A 24,498-nucleotide genomic window follows, 5' to 3' on the forward strand; every position below is an offset into this window, starting at 1 on the left:
AAAAAAAACATTGTGTACTAGATGAAATACAAAGGCTTTGGTCTGTTTTACAATCAACAATGATTAAATCTGATATGTACTTGTAAACAACTGCCAAACACTGAAGTTTAAAACTCTGTCAAGCAATGTTTAATCATAATTATAGGAATTAAATATTTCTAGTTGCACAAATTTTTTTTGACCATAGGACACTATAATACAACTATACCTAAGAGACAAATTGTACCTGACCCTAAAGAAATGTATTTTTATGATGCATGGAACATTTATAGAATATTCTCGGGGATATAAATGAAATCAACTTTTATTGGAGAAATCTTTCTGGAAGATTTCTAGGGAAGACAAGTACTTTACATTTTGACATAAACAAACTGGATTATATCGAAGACGCAGTCTACCATTTACAGACTACAGGTTTGTTTTACACCTGTTTTCCACATTTAATGTTCTCCGTTGGTAATCTAGAGTCAATCCAACCACCGAAGCGGAGGTCCACGTTGTGCTGCATGTCGCATTGTCTTTGCACACTTTTAGCTGTTGATAGTGATCCGTGTCTAATAAGCCCAGTCAGCTCATCTGATCAGGGAGGAGTCGAGACCACAGCCTCAGTGGGTGGATCGAGTTTGAGATTCCTCTGCTAATATCCATTTGTAAGAAATAAGACCAATAAATATATTTTTTTCGACATAGTAAGAGTCTTCCCTCCAGCTTTTCGTCTTTAATGATATGCAACAGCGTCCAGAGACCATGCAAAGGCTGGTAGAAAGTCTCGATATAAGCAGATTAAAAAGATAGTCATGGCAGAATCTCTCAGGTTCTCCTTTCTCAAACAAACGCAAGACCAACATGGTTTTCTAGCAGTCCATCTATCAGTACTTGATCTTGGTTTTTCATATTAACATACAAATGGCCATTTACTAACACACCAGAGAAAAAAGGAAACAATGACTGAAGTTGGAAATAGAAAAAAAAACAGATAAGTTTTTGTTCCATAAAAATTTAACACCGGGCACTTTACAGAGGTCCATTTTTTCTGTCTTTCCATCGTTGTTCTCTCTTTAAAGTCCTCGTTTGAATGTGCCTAGAGCAACAGAACAGCACACAGTCCCACTGGAAAAACAAAGCCCAGACGTCCCAAGGCTCTCCCAGAGTCCCTCTCTTTCCTCCTCCTCCTCCTCCTCCTCTGTCCTTTCCACTTCTCAACCCTCTCTCGCCTTCTCTTCTCTCCTGTGCTGTGTATGTGTGAGGAGCACTGCCGCAGGGCGATGGTGGAGTGGGTGGTTACAGGGTGAAGTAGCTCTTCTCTCTACTGTAGTCTTGACCAGTACTGAGACATGTCAGGCTCACTCCCTGGGACTTGGACAGGGACAGACACTCCAGGAGAGATGAGTCCTGCAAAGACAAAAAAAAAGACAAAAACATCAGTGAAAACAAGAAAGAGAAGAAATGCCCCAGAAGTGAATATACTGAATGAGATATGCGGATGAATCATGCATAGTTAGTATGAGGGCTAACAGTATTCTGCCCTATAGCACAGAGCATTGTGCTTTACATTCTTGCAAATAGGTAGACGAGCAGTGAAGTCACAATAGTCTGCACATGGCTGCACAGTAAAATGCTTGCAAGCTCGATAAATTGAAGCTTTGGCAATGGCATTTAAACAGAGAGAGTACAACAGCAAATGAATCAAATTAATTAGCAATTTAGCACAGAGGAAATGTGGTTATGCATGATTAACTCTTCATGACTATAACTGGTATATATGGCTCTCAGTAACAGCATTCTAATGGGGTGGAACTAAACTATGGGCTGGAGTAGTGGGATTGACATGATGGCGTAGAGCTGCAACCAAATGAGCTTCACTCATGCAACTGCAGAAAAATGAAAATTACATGGGATGTAGAGATATCGATCCACAAAACATTTAGATCACAGAGTTTCTCAAACAGACAGAGAGAGAAAGGAAAGCTGCTGCGACAGGTCATGAATCAAAGTGGCTATGTATGTAGTACCCCCTAATTACAGGAAAAGGTGGCAGATGTTTCATCAGCAGACTCAAAGACTGCACTTTTTCTTATGACTTAATTCCCAAGCATACTAGTAAACAATGAACTTTCTGCCTACCTGTTGAGGTGGTACCAGAAGTGGTCATTGATTGGCTGTTCATATGTGCCTGCATATGAGGGGGCGTGTATGTTTCGTAGCTCCGCCCGTTCACAGGCGGACTGGTAGGCAGCATGCAGGAATAAGAGGAGGTCTGGCTGGGCTATAGATGGGGAGAGAATATTACATTAGCTTAGCCAACCATAGGTTTCAACTCACTTGTCTGTACTGCAGTAAGCTCATAAGGCATCTGATTTTATGTGATTTATCTATTGGTTTTATGTTGTTGTTAAAGTATATTATAGTGTTTTTTTTTTGGCTTGCAGGAAACAATTTAAATGCATTATAGTGTTTGATTCCATATCAGTTATTACAAAATATTCTTTCAGTCATATCTGTAAACATTACTGATGCTGAGGATAAAATGCGTTTGACTTACTTGCATAGGTAGGTTGTTTGCCATGGTGAAGCTGGGCATGGGGGGCAGTGCACTGTAGGTGTTTGTGAGTGCAGAGTCAGGTCTACCCAGCATTGACCCCGAGGTGAAGGAGACTGTGGATGCAAATGTTTAAAAAAAAAAAAAAAAAGTGGTTAACAAAACTGCGCAATCCTCAAATGTGAGAGACCTTCTCATTTGCGTGAATTCGTGCGTGCGTAAAGTGACGCCTTATTTGACAGGCTGATAAGTCTGGACACATACTGTAACAGTGTGCGCGTCTCAGGTGATTGACTTGTGAGCATGAGCTTCAGTTCTGCCGGTGTGCCCTCGTGCCTGATTCGGTAATTACGCAGATAGTCAGCTGAGAAGTTTTGCTCAATCATCCATCAAAAGAAAAAACCACCGTGGGTCTTCATGTGAACTAGAGCGCACCGCCAAGGAGGCCTCACTCACTGGTTTTCTATTAATCCGCAGGCTATCCCATAATAATATTAATTATGTTTTGGATGGAGTCTGTCTGAGGTGAAGCCATGGACAGTTCCAAAGAAGGAGTGCGGTCATTTTATCACGAGAAATCATGTTTGTTTGTTTTTGTTTTTTAAACTAGTGTGTTGCGCTTAAATATTTTCCACAGTGCATTTGCGTGGATTTTGGTGCGCGGTGGTGGACCTACCCGGTGTGGTGGGCTGTGGGATGGCCTGGTAGACGCTGGTGCTGAAGCTGCTGCTGATGGGGATGTGACTGGAGGAGTTGTTGGCCTGACGGCGCTGGTTCCGCAGTTTCTCCTCTCTCCTCCACTTTGCTCTTCTATTTGAGAACCATACCTGTGATGACGTCAAACATGTGCTTAGTTCCCATAGTCATTTTATTTTTTTATTATTATTATTATTTTTTAATTATTTATATATTTTTGATGTCCTGACATTGCAGGGCTTTTACGCACTCACCTGTATTCTTGCTTCGGGCAGGTCGATTTTAGCCGCTAGTCTCTCCCGCGCAAAAACATCTGGATAATGAGTTCTTTCAAATTCTGTAATTCAAGGATTTCACAGAAAATATTAGTGAATAATTAATGCAACTAATTATTTTTGCATGCACTCTTACATCGCTACAGAAATATCTCAGACATTTTATAATCATGTTTAATAGCAACTGTAACCTTTTATAATAATACTAAAAAAAACCACATTTTTATTTGTAACTAAATGCTCCACCTTTTTCCAGTGCTTCAATCTGCTCCTGTGTAAAGGACGTGCGATTTCTCTGCAGTTTCCTCTTGAGCTGCAGCCGCATCTGTGTCTCCTCTGAATCTTCCCCATTTGAGCTGATGGAGTTTGTGTTTTCTCCTGCTCCGTCTTGTTGTTGGCAGCCATCTGCAAAAAAAAAAAAATCATAATGAAATATACATTCAATTAAGCTAATTGAATAATTAATTCTGGGGTCTCTTGTTGTATCGGCCTGCAGCTAATTGTACAGACTGCTGTGGAACATCATTAATTAAAGTCCCTATCATGGTTGATTTCATTCAAAATCAGAGGAATCAATGCAATTTCTCCTTAATGTTTCCAGATTACAGAGCAGTGCCTGCGTGAAAAGGAAACAATATCCAAAAAAAAAAAAAAAAAAAAAAAAAAAGGCTTTATAAGTGTTTATAAAATATTGTGGGAAAAACAGCCTGGCAAGGGAAAGCCTGTGCGTACTTATCGCTCCCCAACAATGGCGTGTGTTCTCAAAAGGTTAAGAGAAATGTGACAAGATGTGGCGAGCCTCTTTTCAGGGCCTATGAAATGTATTAAAACCTCAAACTCTCTAGCCCCCTTTTCTAGGGCAGAGCAATGCCTCAATGGTCGTTCCCATATGGGCGTTGGTATAGCCATTGAGGTGACCACCAACTTTTGAATAGGAGAAGACGCTTTTCAGAATGATACAATGCCTTCAGGAGTAAGGGAAACCATTAAACTATGGACACAGCCAGGGACGAGCAGTGAGCCCTCGGTGGGTGTAATATATGGGAGGGGGGGGGGGGGGGTGCTTTTGGAGGAGATGACAAAAGGATCCTCTCTCTCTAGAGGCGCACAGGCTATAGTACTTTGGCATTGTGCGCACGAGGATCCCAGTCAACAGAGCTTTGAGTCCAGTGTGTTAACCCTTATCCACTACCATCATTAATCACGTCCCCCGGCCAGCTACACGCCAGTCAGGATTTCTGTCTTCAATTGGAAACAAATGAGTGAGGAGAGAGCATGCAACCCCCTGAACAACCAAAATAAGGCCAATCTATTCACTGCTCCTGCTTGTCCGCGGTGGGCCCAAAGGCCCCTTCAGTTGCAGGGCGAGGCTTATCTACTAATGTCTGTCTTGTTGTTGGACATCATTATCACACCGAGAAGTTAATGTGAAATTAAGCAGGGGGTGCGTTCATAGAGGGTGGTTTATATAATATCTGACTGGAGCCACTGGTTGGACTCATGACAGGGCATTCTACCTCCACTTTTGGATGCAAATGTGTGTTTATGTTTGTCACCGGGTTTGTTGGAGTCTAAGTGAGTAATGCCTTGAGGTTTGGGGTTGGAGGTTGGACAGGTTACAGGCCACAGGACGCACGCACCAAAATTTACGCACGGATGTTCAGACTTAATTGTGCCAAATTAAGACTGTCCTCTGTCAGCAGCTGTAAATTATTTCTAAAAGTATTTCCAGCGGCTCAGTGTGTGTGTGTGTGTGTGTGTGTGTGTGTGTGTGTGTGTGTGTGTGTGTGTGTGTGTGAAAGCGTTGGTTCACTGAAGTAAACCTGATGCCACATGTTTCTTGACAATTTCTCTTGCTGCAAAATAGACAAAAAGTATTCTTCTATAGGCCAATAGTTTGTATCCACGCTATTTGTTTCTTCACTCCGGATAATCCATAAAAAGGAGTGAATGTGCAGCTATTATCCGTCTGCCAGACCCACTGACGCTAGGATGGGATTTGTTTTCTTTATAAAAGCGCTGGGAAATAAACTCATTCTTTAGTATCACGATGTCTCAACCAGTGAGGCGGAAAAGCAGCAAAAAGAGATACCGAACCAATTGCGGCACCTTTCAGCTGCTGAGACCGGATCAAAACACTCTTGAGAAACCGCTTAAAACTGAAAGAGAAAGTGAGAGACTAAATCCTATAGACGGGATTTAGAGCCATATAGCCAGCGACTGAGAATGAGAAAGAGATAAAAGACAAAGTCGGTGAGGAGTTTTATTCGTTTCTCTTTGGATAGAGTTGTCTTCTTTGGGGCCCTGTCACTCTGTGGAGCCATTCTATGTGCCTCCGCGGCTGGCGCATGGAAAACATATTTTCGTTCACTTGAGACAACATTTTATTTAAATGCCCATTGAATTATTATTATTATTATTATTATTATTATTATTATTATTATTATTATTATTATTATGCGAATTAAGAAACTTATAATTTTGCTAAAATAAAAAAATAAAAATCAATGATATAGAAATTATTATTATTGTTATTATTATTATTATTATTATTATTATTATTATTATTATTAACAATAATAATAATAATAATAATTAATAATAATAATAATGGATTATTTTAACTTAATAACTTTAGCTGTTAATTTGATCTTTTACGCATTACTGCTCGTTGAACAACCCACGTGTCCAAAAGAAATGTCATCAAAGAAATGCAAATAATAATTCGCTTCAGCGGAATTCCTGCACTTCCATCTCCTCTTCCTAAAGCAGACACGGTGCTTCTGTGTAATAATTGTTTAATGAAATGAAACATAACACGTGAGAAGAAAACGCACAAAGCTGGGTTTCTTATTAGAAAGTCTGTCCAGTGTTCGGCCTACAGAAGGCCGGCACAAACCCTCTGAAGTGGAACATTTCCACAGCAGCCTTACCATCTCCACACTCCTGCATGTTGCCATAATGACAGACAAAGCCCTCTCTAATGAGCAATTACACGTAGAGCTGAGCGTTCCCATAACCAATCATTGCGTGTGAAGGAAAACATTCCTTTGTACTAATATCCCCGCACACATCTCCCCGGCTCTGCCTCCCCATCAGGAGGGGAGGAAAATGCAGGCTGTTGGATGGACACCTCTGCTGAAAGGACAAGCCGCTGTCACGCACATCCATGTCTGGGACAGTGGACGCATTCAGACTGTATGCGTGGCCTATGGCTTCCTCTCATCGACAAGTCTTAATTGTGGCTCTTACTCAGGGCATCAAAGCATGCCAGTACAATACTTTCCTGCAAACACAGCCATGGACAGGAAAACAGAAGCCAAGCCATAGAATGACTTATATTCATGGCATTTATGGACAATAGAAATTAGTCCTTTAGCAAATAAACAGGGTCTGTTTTTATACCAGCAGGTCTTCCATGGAACTGACCATCAGTGTCCATGAGAACCACAGCAAAGGGGACCAATGAGGCCAGTCCTCTGTGTCCTGTACCTATACCTGTACCTGTACCTGTACCTGCAGGCTATAGGCTGTGCGTCAAGGTGTCTTTATTGCCACTGCGTGATAATGAGGCTCACCTTGGTTGGGCTGCCCTGGCACTGATGTTCCGGGGTACCAGCCGGGCCGGGTCCCCCAAGTTCCTGTCTGACCGTTGAGCATTCTCAGCTTGTCATACATGCCATCTGCGCCCATCTGTTGCTTTTCACTAGCCAGGTTGCGGAGGACTCTGTTTATCGATGACACCTGAATGACAAAATAAATATGGTACAAAAAGTAAAGATTAGGATTCAATCTCAGATGGAGCGTCGAGACAGTGCGCCGTTATCTGCCAGAATGCGGATGTGGGTGTGCGGGCATGCAGCTGCTTTTGCAACACACACACATACACACACACACACACACACACACACAAAGTCACACACCTTATAATCATACTCAATCTGAAAACGTTCCAACAAAGCGCACAAATGGACAACGGTTCTAATTGACTGTGTGTTTGGGTGATCACATACGCAGCGATGCGCGCCCACACTTTGAAACCCAGTGTATTTAATAAGAGTGAATGGTTGAATGCCCTTCTCCTTTTCCTCCACTGCATGAGAAAAGTCATTTCATGTGGCAAATTAAATCATGCACATAACTTACAGTCAATACACTTACACTGGGTATATTGTCGTTGGTGCAGATCCCCTCCGACAGAAGTCTGTCACGGATCTCCCACGCGAAGATAGACGGACACTCCCGCTTGTACTGCGCGATTTTCGCGACCACCTCTGGAGTGGCTACCCTGGGCTTGCTGCCGCCTATTGCTCTCGGTCTTATGGAGCCAGTTTCATAATATCTGCCCAGGATCTTGCTCACACAGCCATTAGATACCTGAATAGGAAACAAAAGACACAATTCACATACATTATTTAGGACTATTAATGGAATGTCTATGATGGCGTCAAATAATTATCACCTTTTCACTGTCCAGCACTTGGACTTCATCATGGGTCTATAAACACAGAAAATATGCCTTGAATGGTATATTCGGCACTTTCTACAATTATTCTTTATAAAAGCAGGTAGATTACTTTCCTGTTTGTCGGCCTTATTACATTTCTATGAATGTAATATTAGAAGTGGTTAATAAAAAAATGTACTGACTTAAAAAAAACAAACAAAAAAAGGTGAATTTAAGATGCAGGCACCATGATTTTTATTTGAAAACAAATCATGCCTTTTGGATTTTTTAAATTATTCTTCTTATTATTTTTGATGATTTCGTTTCATTTTAATAGTATCATGTAGAGGCAAATCTGCACAAACCCTTTTTTTCTGCTTAAAAAAGAAGTGTCATTTTCACCTGTAGTATCCTGGAGATGTCGCAGGGTCGAGCACCACTGTGAGCAAGTTCAACTATTTTCTGCCTGGTGGAATCCGGCAGCGGTCTACCATTAACAAACACACCACCAAGCTGGTTTACGCCACTGTGACCTACATGGAGACAAAAGCATCAGTAGTCATCAAACCACACCACGGGTCCAACTCAGACTTTATATGATGAAACATGAGTTTATTATCTAAAGGTGAGGAGAATGGTAACTGCAAGCGGAGTTTAAGATGAAACATGAAGACAGTATACAAAGGTAAAGGCTACTAATTGTTTATTGCACTCGGATTAACAACTCTACTATTAAATGTTAACACAAGTATCTCAAATGCGCTGGTAGAGAAATAGTTCTGCGGTTTCATAACCAACAGTCAGCTCTAAAGACGAGCACTGCGCTCTGATCTCAGCAGGCAACGCACAAAACACTGGTAATCCAAGCAAAAAAGGAAGCAAACATCTCAGTATTATTTGTTATCTTATGAAGAATTAACATCTGGATCGCTTCTCGGCGCCGAGGAAATCCTTCTAATCTTTCATAAAAATATTAAACTTCGATGCAAAATATCACTGTTATCCATCTGCATCACTAAAAAGCTGCGCCTTATTCCAAAACTACCCTCAAAATGACACCTGGCAGCATCGACAAACACATACAAAACAAGACTGAAATAATGCTCTAAATGAAGTATTATAAAAAGCAGATTGTTTTTGGAAAGTGACATTAAATCGACCAGTTCTTTCTATGAGACGCAACAATTACGCACGACTAAAACAGGTAGCACAAATGACCCCAGCCTTAAAATGAGATTTAAAAAAAAATATATATATATAAAGTATCGTTTAAAAAGATTGCTTTCTGGAAATTAATCGTAAAATGTTCTATAGCAGTGAATAAGCTCGCAAACCTGAAGCCAAATGTGAGAGCTGACTCCCCGGAGTGCCTGAGCTGCTCTCTGTGTCTGCGCTCCCTTCCCCTGCGCTGCCGCCCGGTACATTGACTCCGGGAGCAGAGGCTCCTTAGCAATAAATAAGCTCCAAATATAGAAGAGGGGGAAAATATGATGAGCCTGGCTGACATTTGTCTTTAAAATAAAGCTAGCTGCACGTCAAGTTTGAGCTTAATTTCTGGAAATAGGCGGAAGTCGCCTCGGATCATGCATGGGAGGCTAATTGAAAAGATCAGTTGGAGCACTTGTGGCAGGCATGTCACTTTATGACACCGCTCTGCTTTTGAAAATCGCATCGTCACGACAAATAGTAGCATGATAAAACGACCCTTTCTGTCTGCATTTGGATATCACTCAGACAAAATTGGACGCTACTCGTTTACCCTCCGAGGGAGACTTCGTTTTAAGGTGGCCGGGGGCTACGCGCGGTCACAGAAACGAGGGCGCGCCTGGATTCTTAACATATTAAAAGTGACATGCAGTTTTTTCCCCCCTTGTTTGTATTTGACAACAAATGCTCACAGCCACTGCAGTCCTGTTGTGTGCTATCGGTAGGCGTCTTTACTCTGAAATATGTCACAGTCTCGGCTTTAAGTGTAGAGGTTTTTTTTTAAATTTAATATTATATAAATTATAACAGGGGCAGTGTACAGTTAAGAAAAGACTAACCTTTTTAACTAGCCGGTATGTGTAATAATCCTACACAGAGGATCTGATTGATAGTAAATCCATTATCATCCCTTCTGCTCTTTGGTAATTCCAGGATTAAGTGGAATTAATAGAGTTCTTATGCTGAAATTGGCCTCCCCGCATTAAGCAGCCCATGCTCTGCGGGTTTACCAGGGCTGCTCCATCACCTCTGATTTACAACTATCATATAAATCCTGCGGATCGATAAAACCGTCAGATAAGGACATCACATAAAAATCAAACTCTCCTAAGGTTAAGTCTTAATCATGGCACAATTCCCTGAAGTGCCGAGAGTCGATCTCGCCCGCTGGCGCTGATTATGCGCCTTGTATTCTATTGCAAGTCGACTAATAGGAAAACATATGGTGTCAATTTGGACGCTCCCCACTATATACACCCAGGAGTTATTAGCACAAAAGCCACCGAGGCCGTCGCGACCTTTAGACAACCCAAAGGGCCGGGCCCAATGATATCTCCTCGGCAATTCGCACCAGACATCACACGCCAAAGCCAGGGGAGCATCCCATTAACATCAATCCGCAGCAAAGCAGGAGCAGTGGGTATTGTACACAGCTTTGATAAGGTCCCATCATCTTAACGCAACTGGCAAGCAAAAAAAAAAAAAAAAAAGAAAAAAAAATCCTCTGTGATTGCGCAATCAAAGCAAAAACACCCCTGCTTGTAAATAAATTAAATGTGTATAATACATATTTTTCATCAGAGGTCAGTTTATGTTGTGCGTTTACACACACCTCTACACACCACAGCAATCTGTTATGTGGTCCAACATTGTATTGAAACAGAATTGGACTAATGCGAACAGATTACAGCACAGACACGTCATCAAGGTATATGGAGAATAATATAATAAATTTATTCCACACACCTTCATCACAGATGTCATACACCTCTTGTCCAGCAGCAAGAGAGAGAATGTTTCATGTTTATCCTTTTTTGTTTCAACACACCAGCAATAAGACAATAATCAACTCATGGGCCACTTTAAACACAGGCCTATCAGCAGCTTCATCTATGTTTTATTATCATTATTGTGTTTTGATTGGCACCCACGACAATATGGTTGTTAATATTTATCTTCCGCTGTGAGTTCATCCTGCACCTAACAGTGAGGCCTGCGGTTCTAATATGAGCATTTTCTTTCTAGTTCATGCTGTCTGTCCGTGAAGAATATGGACTAATCTACATAAGACATTATTGCTATTCCTCATGTTTCATGCAGGGCTCTTCTCTACGCAGCTAATCTTGTATGCAGCCTGGCAGCCAGCTCTAACGCTAATGCAGACGGCTGTGCAATTATTTAATACCAACTCAAGCAGAAACAAAAATCTCCCTCTCAACCCAACCCCCTCTATTTTCCCTCTCCCTCTTTCTGGAACAAGACGACGTGTGATTAACTTGTTCAATAATAACTTCCCTACCTAACATTGTAAAAAAAAAAAAAAAAAAAAAAAAGATAAATAAATAAATTAACAGCAATGAAATGGCCATCAAATAACTGAGAATACATCGCCCCCACCTCAAAGTCATGCAAATTTCTGTCTGCACATATTTTATTTTATTTTATTTCCTCTCCCCCCTCTTTAAAGTCTTCCTAAAGTTATGCGCTATAACAACCAGTGCATAATGTCAGTGGGTGTTGCTTCCATGCAACCACATTAAAACTTGCGGTTGTAATCAAAGTTTCACAACAAATATATATTAAAGAAAAACAACTTACTGTTCTGCATCATTGAGGCTACGCCAGACTCCCACGTGGCTTGGTTGTGGTATTCTAAGCATCACAGGGAAATAACAACAAAACTGGTTAGCATCAAATCATAAAACTGGAAGTAAAGTATACAGTGTTTTTTTTTTTGTTTGTTTTTTTTTAGTTTTTTTTTTTTTTTTTTTTTTTTTTTAGTTTTGTCAAACAATTTGCAACATGTATAAATATATATTTTATAATATAATTTTCTTATCTCGTTCGATTTCCATTTTGCGGGACATAAGAGATGCATCATTTGTATATAAATAAATATATTACATCCTCAGTGTATAAATGTGTTTCAGTATTTATTAAACTTGCCTGGAAACAGAGTTGACTGTCCACTCTATAACAATTTAGTCAATCATCTGCCGTTTTCACTACTTAATGTCTCCCTATAGGACAAAGCAAAACAACACATTAGCACAGCCACAGCTCCACTTAAACCTACTGTATCTTCATTTGTGCCCTACATTTGGAATTAACCTGGATGTTGGTGCCATGCAGATAAAACTAAATTGACGCGCAGAGCAAAAATTAAAAAAAAAAAAAATATATATATATATATAATTTACACATCTCTATTAGAGAGCATTTGTCAAAATAAAATAAATTCTAGTCCTGTAACTCATTTGCAGTTTTTTCCCCCCTATGTTTAGTTCACATATAAAAGCATCAGGCTTCAGAATATCTGCAAGACACTTTTGTGTGTTTTTTTAAAAGCTTGATATCCCTCCTCTTGTGGAGTTTATCATGGAAACTGTACAGTGACACACGTTGTCTACCTCGCCTCAGTGCTCTGCAAAAGTCCAGACCAGGAGGGGGTACAAAGCTGGTGTACAAAGCCTGCTGGACTCCAACAATGCACCCCCTTTTCTCCCTCCATATACCTCAAACCCGGGGCGAAAACTCGGCCTCTGCGACTAGAAACACACAGCTTCCCCACTAAACACACCAACAAGTTCAGATTAATACAAAGAGCCGGAGGCATGCATCCACCCCCTCCGGGACCATTCACACACACTCACTCATACACACACACACACACGACCGTGACCCCGGTGCTGCTAGTGCGTGAATGTGGGTTTTGTTTGCCCTGCTTTGTAGACAGAAAAAAAAAAAAATTAAAGTAATTTCTTGTTATAAATATTTGGTGGTTATTTCGTGCTGCTGGTGCGGGTTGTAAAGCGGGTTTAAAGACACAACAGCACAGTAGGGCGCTCAATTGGAAAAGACAAATGCATTAAAGAAGCTATTGAATGGGCAACAGATAAAAAGGGGGCCAGGGAGGGAGAAGTCTGAAGTTTTCATTTTCTCCCTCCATGCAAAGTTGTGTTGTGTGCAGAGCAAAATGGCCTAATACCGACGTCTAACAGGCTGTGTTTAGTCTCAGTCTGTGAGATGCACGAAGGGCCGCCATTGCATCTGGATGGGAGCTTTCTTTTTAGGTTTTTAACAAACAGGCAGTTCGGTCATTAATCAAATTCAGATTCCATCACACTGGCCCACATAGCCTGAGTTAGCCTATTTAGCATAACCCCAAATCCCACAAAACAACAAGTAAGTCATTAAGAAATAATTATTACACCTAATGTCATTGTATTTACATGGAAGAGAGGAGTATACATTTCTAAAAAAAAAAAAAAAGTGCAATAAAGCCTAAACAGCATGAATATGAAGTGCACTCAGGAGCTTTTAGCCTTGTATGGACCAAGTGGTTAATCATTTATTTAAGGTCGAAAGCTCAAACGTTGTTGTTCCTGCGGTTAACTAAGATCTAATCTGCATTTCTTTTCCTTTAGTAATCCGGAACAACAATGTCTTAATTCAACATGCGTATTGTGGCTGCTGGATGCTGCGCTCACAACATTCATATGCAGAAATAGTCCATGTAGGCCTTCCACTACAATGGCCCCGGTGCAAGCTGCAGACTAACAGATCATATCTAAATATTGACAGATTATTTTTTTTTATTATTTATTTTATATTTTCTAAAAGTTACATTCAAGGCAACAAAATTAACTGTGTCTAGTTAATCCAATTTAATTATTTAGTCTCAAGATATTTTTTTATTTTAAATTTTAGTTATTTATTACACTGAAATGTGCTTTTAAAATGTAAAAAAAAAAAAACAGTGTATTTATTTATTTATTTTGTATTTTTCATGTGCCTGTTTTGACAAATTAGCGTAAAAGCATCTGCAGTTTTTACTCGTGTTTCATGTTTTTTCCAAGAGTAGATTTTATTTTATATGTGTAATATTATAGACATTTATGGACCTGTCAAGTCTAAAATGGAAATGTGGAAATTGTTTTCACTGTGAGCAAAGTGAAACAGCTTTAAGAGCAAATTAAAAAGGAATTAAAGAATTAGATTTTCTCACTTTCTCACACACAAACAACACACAACATACTAAACTGGGCCTCTTTCCCAAGTGCTTTTTTTTTTTTTTTTTTTTTTGTGAGAAGGCGCTTGGGTGACTCGCCTGCATGAATCAATCTGACACCTTTCCTCAACGGGTCATTGCGCCCCATTCTCCACGATGATCACTGTCCTGGCCCAACGTGACTTTTTACTCTTTGCTGTCATAAATAAGCGGTAAGCTATCCGTGGGCCTAAACACAACAACAAAATCGAGCAGATAAAACAGACAGAGACGCTGAAGGCTGTTCGCACTTGGAGAGTCCAGTCAGAAGACATGCTGCACAGTCCAAACAGTAGAACACTGACCCTCACACTACAGCCGGGACGAATAATAATAATAATAATAATAATAATAATAATAATAATAATAATAATAATAATAATATGAAGTGGATTACATGTGCCAAATACTGACTGTATATTTCTGTATATAGTTGCAGAAATAAACTTTTAGTAAGAGTCTCACCTTTTTGGGGCATCCTGTTTCGTTGTCAAAGTCCTTGGCAAACTATAGGCAGAGCCTATTCTCCACACCACAAAAAGAGGAAAAAAAAAAAACACCGACCAGGATCAGTCTCTTTCGGGAAGTTTAGAAGAGGAAAAATTAGTTTCCAGTGGTCTTCGGCGGAGACAGAGGGGATATCCCTGCGAAGGAGACAGAGATTGACAGTGAACTCAGATGTCAGGACGCACGGAGTTTGGCGAGGATGTGCGCTGGCGTGTGAGAGAGCGAATGAGAGAGTCGGAAAGAGAGAGAGTGGGGAAGAGAAAGAGAGAGAGAGAGAGAGGGGAGGGAGGAAGAGGAGGAGGAGGGAAGGGAGGGAGGGAGGGAGAGAGAGTGGTGGTAGAAGGAGGTGGGGGTAAGAAAATGAACACACCTATGCTGATTGGTGATGGAACAAGTGTATTAATGTATGTGTTTCTGGTCTGCTGTGCGCGCCTCGCCTCGCCTCGCCTCCCTCCGCCGCTCTTCACTGGCCCATTAGCGCGACCCGACCTCTGTCATCATCCCCCATATAAACACTTCCCCCTGCACCACAGCCAAAGCGGGAAACGGGGCCGAGCCACAGAGAGAGAGAGAGAGAGAGAGAGAGAGAGTCTTCCCAACCCACTAATCAGCCCACGCATGCAAATACCCTGCGCTCACTTGCTGAATATTGCCCTATTGCAAAGCAACTGCCTCGGAAATGCCCATTGGATGGAAGGCTCTATTCTTCGGGGTTGAATTGGTTTCTGCGCAGGGAATCTCAGGCATGTTCGGCTCAAACTCGCGATCTTTCCGCAAAAAAAAAAAAAAAAAAAAAAGGGGGGGGGGGGGGGGGGGGGACGGGACTATCGCCGCAGCCGCACGCACATGTGAATGTTGAAGCTTGTAACACCAAATTAAAATTACAAAGAAGTGCAGCGTGCCTTTTATCGGGCGATAGATGCGCTACAGATGGGATTAAACGCATGTAATTATGTTGTTAAAAAGTTTGGGGACATGTTGCAAGTGTTTATATGACACGATGCTCGGTGGTTGTCGTGAGGAAGGAGCGAGAAGTTGCTGTTAGCTGCAAAAAAAAAAAGAAAAAAAGAGGAAAATCATGCAACTTGGATCAGACTCATGATAGATATTTAAAGCACAAGGATTAAGATGTCAAAGCAAGTGGAGGAACCTCATATTGCAAATAAATAAATAAATAAATAAATTATAATAACATTTTTAAAAAAGAAGAAAGAGTGAGAATAATGAGATAAAACAGGGGTTTAGGAAAGGGTTTGGGAAGTTCCTGTCTTACTCCAAATATTTACTGTTTGGAACTTGTGTTTTTTTTTAACGTGGCACGGCCTTCCTGCTCCAAAAAACAAAACAAAAAAAACAATCAAAACCATTCCCCACGTGCTTTTGTTTATTCTTTTGGGTATCACCTTCCCCTGAATAGCATTACCCCTCCTGTCAACAAGAACGCCATGCGTAAAGAGCGCAGCCTTTAGGCAAGCTCGGGTGCTTTTTATGGACACATTTGCGAGGCAAGGCAACGTCACTCCTGCGACCTGACAGCAAATAGCACGCGTAAATAAAGTAAAGCAAATGACTGTGTAGCCATGGCCACACGCTCCCAAACTGCGCTGGTTGAATTGACTGGCTATTAACGCACACCTCAACGCACCCAAAAGCAACCCCTCTGCGCCCGTGTTTGAGTGTACACCCGGGGCTTTGGGTAGCACCAGTCCCGGCACTGAGGAGCCCCGCCGCTTTCCTCCAAAAGGACGAGGAGAGGAGGGAAGAGAATGAGGGTTGTATGCATGGGGAAGCCAAACTAAAGCAGAAAAGGGGGTGCATGAAAGGGCAAAGAGAGAGAGAGAGGAGAGAGAGAGAGAGAGAGAGAGAGGGACAGGCATAAGCAGGGGGAGGGGAGAGATTTTTTTTTTTTTTTTTTTTTTTTTTTGTGGATAGGAGGCCATGAAATGAAGTCATGGAGGCCTACACTTGACTTTCTTTGACATGAGAAAAAGTAGGAGAAGTCAGAGCTCATCAATAAAACACTTCGGAGGTGAAAGAGGGCTCCCTAACAACCATCGCATTCTTGACTATGGGTTCAATGAGTAGACAAACGACGCTGCCAGAGAGAGAGAGAGAGAGAGAAGGGGGAGAGAGAGAGAGAGAGAGAGAGAGAGAGAGAGAGAGAGGGAGAGGGGAGGGATGGAGAGGGACTGCCCGGCTTGAATGGGGCTCTCAGTGGGCCGGCGAGATAATGAGCTGAGAGGACCGGCTCAAACTGTCACCGAGGGTCCCGCGGTGAGGAACAACACTTTGGCCAATACTCCTTCATCAAACAACCCGTAAACTAAACGAGCACATTCATGGGTTTTCTCCTTCCTGCATTGTTTCTACTCACTCAGACTGGTGGCTCAGCCTATAGGCCTAACCGTGAATGGCCGCAGCTTATATCAGCTAGAGGGGGTTCCCAAACATTTTCACGTCAAGGACCCCCTTCATTACACATGCATTAGACCACAAACACACACACACACACATACACATACACACATACACACACCCTCCTCCTCCCCCTTCATCCACCATCCTCTTTTGCCCATGCAGTCACCCCACCCGTGAAGGTTTTTTTTTTTTTTTTTTTTTTTTTTTTTTTCCACAATGAGGGATACTTGTTATGATTTACTGTAAAACTTTGCAAACGGACGCACTCAGGGTGGCCTCCAACTCCCAAATACAGTCAGGTTTTTGCGTTTTATTACAAAATATTTAAGATTTATGGCCCCCCCCAAAAATATCACAGATTCTTTTACCTGAAATGGATAAAAGTTAGAGCCCAAAATGTTAAAAAAAAAAAAAAAAAAAAAAAAAAAAGTGTCCTGATGTTTATGAGCCAACATGAGGTTTTGGAAGCAGAATAAAAGCTGCAACTTATGCCAAATATGTCCTAGTCACCATCAGCTGTTTTTTTGTTGTATTTGCTTTTTTTTTTTTAAATTTTGAATGTGTAATTTTTTGCAGATCTAATCCATCTTTGTATGGTGCAAACGTTATTGTCACTCTTGTCACAAAGTGCAGCTGTCAAAATCCACTGTGCTAACCTGCTCCGCTCAAAGACAGATTCCCCGATGAGTGTGTCAAGTAGTTTTCTTTGGAAACAATACCTCCAGTAGGTTATTGATTTCTTTGGTTAAGCTGTAAATCCGCTCCAAGAGCTAATTCGTTGTCTCCACTCTCAAGAGATTTTTTTTTTTTTTTTTTCCCCTCCCAGCCTTTTTTTTTCTTTATAAAACCAACCAGGCCTAGTGTTTTATCAGAAGTTATCAACCTGGGAAATATTATTATTATTTATTTATTTTTAGGTATTTGCATGTTTTTAGGGGGGGGGGGTCTATTTTTGCAGTGTAAATCCATGAAAACCACATAGGCTGATGTAGGGAAAGCAATTAGCCCAATTCGGATTAGCAGCAACTAATGTCACAGGCCTTGAAAAGAAAGCTTAATCTGGTCGCTATTTTCTCCCTGAGGCAATGTGGTATTTGTGCCCTTCTAGAAACTTTAAATACAGAAAAAAAACCCACAAAAGAAGGTAAGAAAAAAAAAAAAAATTAAGATTAAGAGAGGAAGTTGGAGTGAAATCAGTGGCATTGTTTTTGGACAGAGGGTGTAGAAAAGGGCAAACCCACCTCATTTAGGTTTTTTATCCGGGGTTAAAGTCTGCTCTTTATGGGCTGATATGAATTTTTTTACGAGATAAATTTGGCTTTGGATAGATTTTAGATGTATATACACTTCAGTTGGAGAAAAAAAAAAAATAATTGAGAGCTGTTTATTTGTGTTTTAATCCCACACAGGAGTCCACGGTTCAGCTTTTATTTATCACAGCTGGAAAGAACTGTCAGAGAATATGTCAAGAAAATGTATTATTACAAGAGCTGTAGTGTGTATAGTAAATATAGGCTGACTGAGTTTTTATTTACTATATGAGCAGGAAACATTCCCATATCAAATTAAAAAATTAATACTTAAAAAAAAAAAAGGGGAGAAACATGAGTTTGATAATACATCATGAAAGAAGAAAACAGAATTATTATTATTATTATTATTATTATTATTATTATTATTATTATTATTATTGGATTTTCAATAATTTTAATTTCAGAACTGGTTTTCATGTTCCATTAATTTAGAAAAAAAATTCATTTAAAGTATTTAACTAATTTATTATTGCATATATTTTTTTTAATTATAACTTGCTACTTAATAATAATAATAATAATAATAATAATAATAATAATAATAATAATAATAACAACAACAATAATAATAATAATAATAATAATAATAATAATGATAATAAAAATAATTGTATTTATTTTATTCACATGTCAGAAGTACAAACGTCGCACTACATTTGCATGCTTCTAGTGAGGTGACCTGTCATTTATCAAACAGCCTTGGACTGTCAGATTTATTCACCCTAAAGAGATTCATGAGTGCATTGCTACTTTATTTGCATAAATCATTAGCACTTTAACAATGCTTAATTCTGTTTTTTTTAACAACAATAATTAAACAATCATATGCTTGTTCGACTTTTGCGAGGATATTTCATCAATCTGTTTTCTTTTCCCCTCCCTTCTGAACAGGGCGTTGTATTTATTCACACCGTGTCAGTTCTCAGGACATTAACTAAAAATCAGGAAGACGTTATTCCGTCACGGCTTGAACAAATAAAATTGAATATTTGTCCTTATCCATTTTGACGCACAGGCCCAACGCGCACACTTTTTTTTTTTTTTTTTTGGTAATCTTCGTTGGCGCACAGATTTGGATGTTTGTGGGAAGACGCAGAGGATCAGGGGTTTCTTGTGCAGAATAGAGAAGGTGTACAGTCCACAGAAGCCCTCTCCTGGCAAAAGGCTGAAGGCTGGGATAAACACCGGGGCTAATGGTGTCACGGCGCTGCTCGGCAAGCGTGACAAGAAGAAACACTGGACCCAAACACACAAGCGCCTGGACCTGAGGCTCCCCAACACTCCCAGCTACTGTTTAGAAAGCATTGTTATTCTACTACTAATGAAGGTGCATTCATTTAAACCAGAGGGACCTACATAAAAACCACAGGGGTGGAAGCCCAGGCCCACGGGCCACTTCAGGAACCCAAATCAATCAGTATCTCCACATCCTCAGGGTGCGCGTCATGTCCCTGAACTGGTAGCGACTTGGGGATTTTGCTTTCTGTGATAGACGCAAGATGTTGTCACCACTTTAACAACTTTGAAAAAAAAATATTTTGCATCATTAATAGCCTTTTTTTTTTTTTTTTTTTTTTTTTTTTTTAGATTAATACATTTGGTTAGAAATAATAAATGTGAGCCGGTGATGATTGCGCATTGGAGAAGCGCCGTTTAAAGCCTGCAAAGCGAAATATTCTGATGGACAGCGTCAGTTCTACGGCGCTGACTGGTCGAGTTGGTCCAGTACGTTTCCGATTTACTGTACAAGTTAAAGTATTCAGTATCAACATGCGTAAAAACGCACAATAACACGGCTTTTTAAAGAGTGACGTGCGCGTAATTCCTCGGTGAAGATCGCTAATTACACGCTTTATGTGTTTGATAGATGACAACAAAAACGAAGTCGTTTTCAGCTCGCTGTGTGGAGCTTTGTGTGTGTGTATATGTGTGTGTGTATGTGTGTGTGCGTACACCTCCTGTAGGCTACACAGAGAAACGTGCAAACACTTAACCGGCAATTTGTCCAAACTTTGCCAAAGCGTCAGGTTTATAATCAATCCGCATACACGCGCGTTTCAGCCGTGAAACCCCCACACCTGTCAAACTCTGAGAGCTTCTGTTATAGTGTGCACCAGGAAAATATTCTCTAAAGGAGGATTTCCGTCAGACTGTGAAAAGAAAGGAGTTTATACTAAAGTGTGTCAAAACTTACCGGATGGAAAGTAGCAGGAGAGTCAGAGCGGTTATCCTTTGCGCATAAATTCGCCGTTTCCCTCCGGATCTCTCGTCCTTGCCAACAGTAATAGAAACTTAAAGGTCCCGATTAGAATCTATCTACCTTTGGATCCGTCGTGGAGTTGAAATGTCAATGAGAGAGGGAAAAAAAATCTGCTGCTCTTACCAGCAACTTTCCCTTCAGCATCAGCCTCAAGTTGGCAGTGATTGGCTGGAGCGACGGGTCGACGTCATACCTTGGACAGGACACAGTGCCAGAATGGGGAAGTGGATGGAGGTAGCCTACATGTGGAGCGCACACCGGCCTGTTTACTGTCCCAGTCTATCTGCTTTTTTTTTTTTTTTTTTTTTTTTTTTTGTGCAGAGACTGACGACCATAAACCTACTTTGTGCGCGTGTCATTATGTAAACTCTATTTAAGTCATCTATTTTTTTTTTTTTTATTCCATTTTACTTTGACCCTATTAGTCTTAAAATTGTGCGCATTCTCCTCCGCTTTCTGATAATAGAGTATTTTACTTCTGTAATTTTCTACACATTTATTTTAAAATTGGAAATATCAGGAGGAATGTGATGCGTTGCTCGAGAGCACTTCAGCAAGAGAGCATCCTTGTGGTAAGCAGAGGAGGAGTTTGACCAAGAGTGCACCGTTAGGAAGCATCTAGTGTTCTATGTGTTTTTAATTTTAGGAACAATAATAATAATAAACACCACGGATATGCGTAAAACGTATAAAATGTGCGCACAGTCTCGATAAAACTGATGATTAATCCTGGTTAAACCTCTGCCATTTATTTTGATGTCGACTGTAAATTCAGTGTTTTAAGTTTTGACATTTTTAAAGCCTTATAAATGTATATATTATTGCTAAATTTTATTTTATCATGACTTAACCATTGCTACAGCGAAGTTTTAAAGTCATCTCAGGTGCTGCTTCTGAGTTATAACTTCTACACATTTATACAAAGGCAAAAATACAAAGTTGCGGGTTTTTGTTTCTAAATCTGAACATGCGCAATATGCAACAGGTGAACAAAGAACAAGTGCATCACGTCCCTAACAAACAAAACAATCTGTGTCGTATGTGTGGTCCTCATAGTGGATTTGGACTCTATAGGCCCAGACCCTTTTCCATGGTTTTAGTATTAAAGAGCATCAGTAACGTTTAAGAATTAACACTGTAATCATAAATGTGAATTATATAGCAGTCTGCGTTAAAATCCCTTTTACTTCTACAGCCCTATAAACTTGTCATCCGTAACCCATAATGGGACTTTAGCTTCCCTTTTACTGAGGCAGCCTAAAAGCCTCCCAATCCTATTTCACAACCTCTGATGTTTGTGTCAATTTGAACAAGACAGTGAGTAAATGGGCAACCGCGCCGCCGCTTGTCTCTCAGGAAGAGACCGGGGGCAGCGCAGGTACGGGCCAGTCAGGACTGACTGTGTTTGGGGCCCATTATTTGGAGGAACAGCCATTAAGAGGCCTTGATACTGTGCAACGCAGCAGGGTGCTCGACATCCGCGCTGGAAACCGCACGGCTTGGTCCCTGCTTATCAGGCTGTCAATAAAACGAGATGGGATACAGCGGTCGAGCCAGGTGCTCCCTTTCCCTTCCCACACAGCCACGCTCTCCAGAAGCAGATCAGGCGTAAACGCAAATCTGTCCAGCCGGTTTTCCCTCTGCCGTCACCACGCTGCACAACGCCACCTCTCTCTCTCTCTCTCTCTCTCTCTCTCTCTCTCTCTCTCTCTCTCTCTCTCTCTCTCTCTCTCTCTCTCTCTCTCTCTCTAAACCACAGTAACAGTTGTTTCTGATGTTTGGAAGTAACTTTGCAACTCATGACAATGCACAATGAAACCAAACCGAACTGCAAAACAGAATCCCTGTCAAATAACACACACTGATCAAGTATTTAGAACATTAAAGTTAAGTGACACACACATTTGGAGTGGATGTCAACAAGCCTGAACTTGAAGCAAAAAAAAAATAAAATAAAATAAAATAAAATAAAAAAACAACCCTAGATGTATGGAACGTGTCTTCAAACTCTGGGAGTCCCGTGCGCGCTTTCCAGGGAAATGCCAATCTCTCCTCTCCCTCTGACTGATCAAATTTAAAACAAATTGTGTAATGATCGACCTCCCCTCTCTAGCCATGCAGAACATTATGCTGCCATAGCCTACGCCTCATGAGCTTATTGTTTACTGCCGCTGTAGCAGACAGAGAAAAATGTCCAGGGGACCACGCACGTTTGCAGAAAGCAGAGGGTGCACGCAGAGTTGATGCTGCGTTCAAGGGGGCATTTCATTCATCTATATTAGGATTAATTGCAAATGGATACAAAGAGGTAAGTTCTGCCTGAAAATTCAAGTTTATAGCTGCTTAAAAAAAAGGGCCCCGTTTGGGTTTAGTGACACGCATTTAGTTCATTCCAGTTGATTTTATTTTCACGTCCATCTTTTCTTGTCCAAGTTTGAATGAAAAGTTGTTATATAAACGGCTAAGTTGGAAACTGATGTGGCGTGGAGTGGGGTCAAATGATCAGGCCTGTTCTGCTGACTGTGCCACTCAAAACTGCGGACGTGTAGCGTTCAGAGATGTTTAGATTGGTCATGTGATATCTGCAATTTAAGATTCAGTGTCCAAAGAATATGTAGCCTAATTATCCCACTCCACACCCCCCAACTTACACAACAAACACACAGACACACACACTCCTCGTTTCTTTCTCTCTCTCTCTCTCTCTCTTTCTCCCCCTGTGTGAAATGTTTTAATAAGCCCTACACGCTCTGTGTGCAGAGTTTGATTTGTTTTCTCTCCATGCTCCCCGGCCCTGGATCGAGACATTAGCCGAATTCCCCCGGGGTGATTGGATGCAATTTGTCCGGAGTAGACAGGCACGTCCTGGATGTTAGGAATTCACTTTGGCTCAACGTGACAAGTCGGACTTCGATCTACAATTGCATCTGAAAGTGCAGCGAGCGGAAAGATCCCATGCCATTAAGTGTTCTTCTCCCCACCTTTTTTTTTTATTTTTTTTTTATTTTGCAAAATAACAAGATCCTCCATTTGTTCACAAATATTCATAACAATTCCATTTGCGACACCTCTGGTCTACTATTGAGGCCTGTGTGCGACACTAAAATGTAGGTTGGAACCGCGTTGTGTCACTGCGTCAGCCTGGATATATAGGGAAAGTCCAGACGAGGGGATATTATGCCCCAAATCTATGACCCTTTAAATTAGATTAAAGATTGACAGTGGGCTGGATTTAAGGGGAAAACGTAAGACTGACACCTGCCACGCAGACTTGCCCGTGATTGATTTTGATGCTTCGTGCTGGCAACAATAATGCTGCTGTTTTGAGCTGGGCTGAGTAGGCGCATTTATCACTCACTTGCCAGGAGTGGCTGAAGTCAGTGTCCGTGTCGCGCTGTGAGCTGACAGGGGAAAATGGGAGCTAACGAGGTTGTCAGATGTCCTGACAAGACAAATGAGAGCTCGTCACTCCCTGCGCCTTAATAACGTTTAATGGAAACGTATTGCACCGTTCAAAATAAAGTGTTACACATACCGGGGTCTGGCGCTACGCAGTTAATTACGCACGGCGAGGTAAATTACGCATCAGCTAAAGGGTGTTGGCCTGGATTCAGCACCACCAAAAGAGATTTATATCTATATAAAACCCCATGATTTGCACTCAACAGACAATCTCGACCTTGGATTGTTGTGTTGTTTCTTTTAAAGACTCATTATAGATGAATAACAAACAATTAGAGCAGGATAGACTTTCCATTATGGGTTTATTCCAGTCACATTTGGTCAG

General features: G+C 40.9%; 1 protein-coding gene across 9 annotated transcripts; it reads right to left on the bottom strand.

Moving 5' to 3' along the window:
- pax6b (paired box 6b) lies at positions 1-20,813 on the bottom strand. 9 transcript variants are annotated; one of them, XM_030163296.1, is made up of 15 exons: positions 20,646-20,813; positions 14,679-14,857; positions 12,110-12,183; positions 11,762-11,815; positions 10,910-10,933; positions 8,360-8,490; positions 7,973-8,008; positions 7,672-7,887; positions 7,089-7,254; positions 3,757-3,915; positions 3,490-3,572; positions 3,216-3,366; positions 2,543-2,655; positions 2,125-2,266; positions 1-1,392 (listed from the first exon to the last, which is right to left on the bottom strand). In XM_030163296.1, the coding sequence occupies exons 4-15, from the start codon at positions 11,772-11,774 to the stop codon at positions 1,307-1,309; spliced, it is 1,320 nt and encodes a 439-aa protein (XP_030019156.1). In that variant the 5' UTR covers positions 11,775-11,815; positions 12,110-12,183; positions 14,679-14,857; positions 20,646-20,813; the 3' UTR covers positions 1-1,306. The 9 variants fall into 9 exon arrangements, with proteins under 9 accessions (XP_030019156.1, XP_030019155.1, XP_030019146.1 ...); XM_030163295.1 differs by having other exon boundaries at positions 10,910-10,939; XM_030163286.1 differs by lacking the exon at positions 12,110-12,183.
- Positions 20,814-24,498: the final 3,685 nt, after the last annotated feature.

This window comes from Sphaeramia orbicularis, chromosome 3, assembly GCF_902148855.1.
Source record: "Sphaeramia orbicularis chromosome 3, fSphaOr1.1, whole genome shotgun sequence".
Classification (NCBI taxonomy): domain Eukaryota; kingdom Metazoa; phylum Chordata; class Actinopteri; order Kurtiformes; family Apogonidae; genus Sphaeramia; species Sphaeramia orbicularis.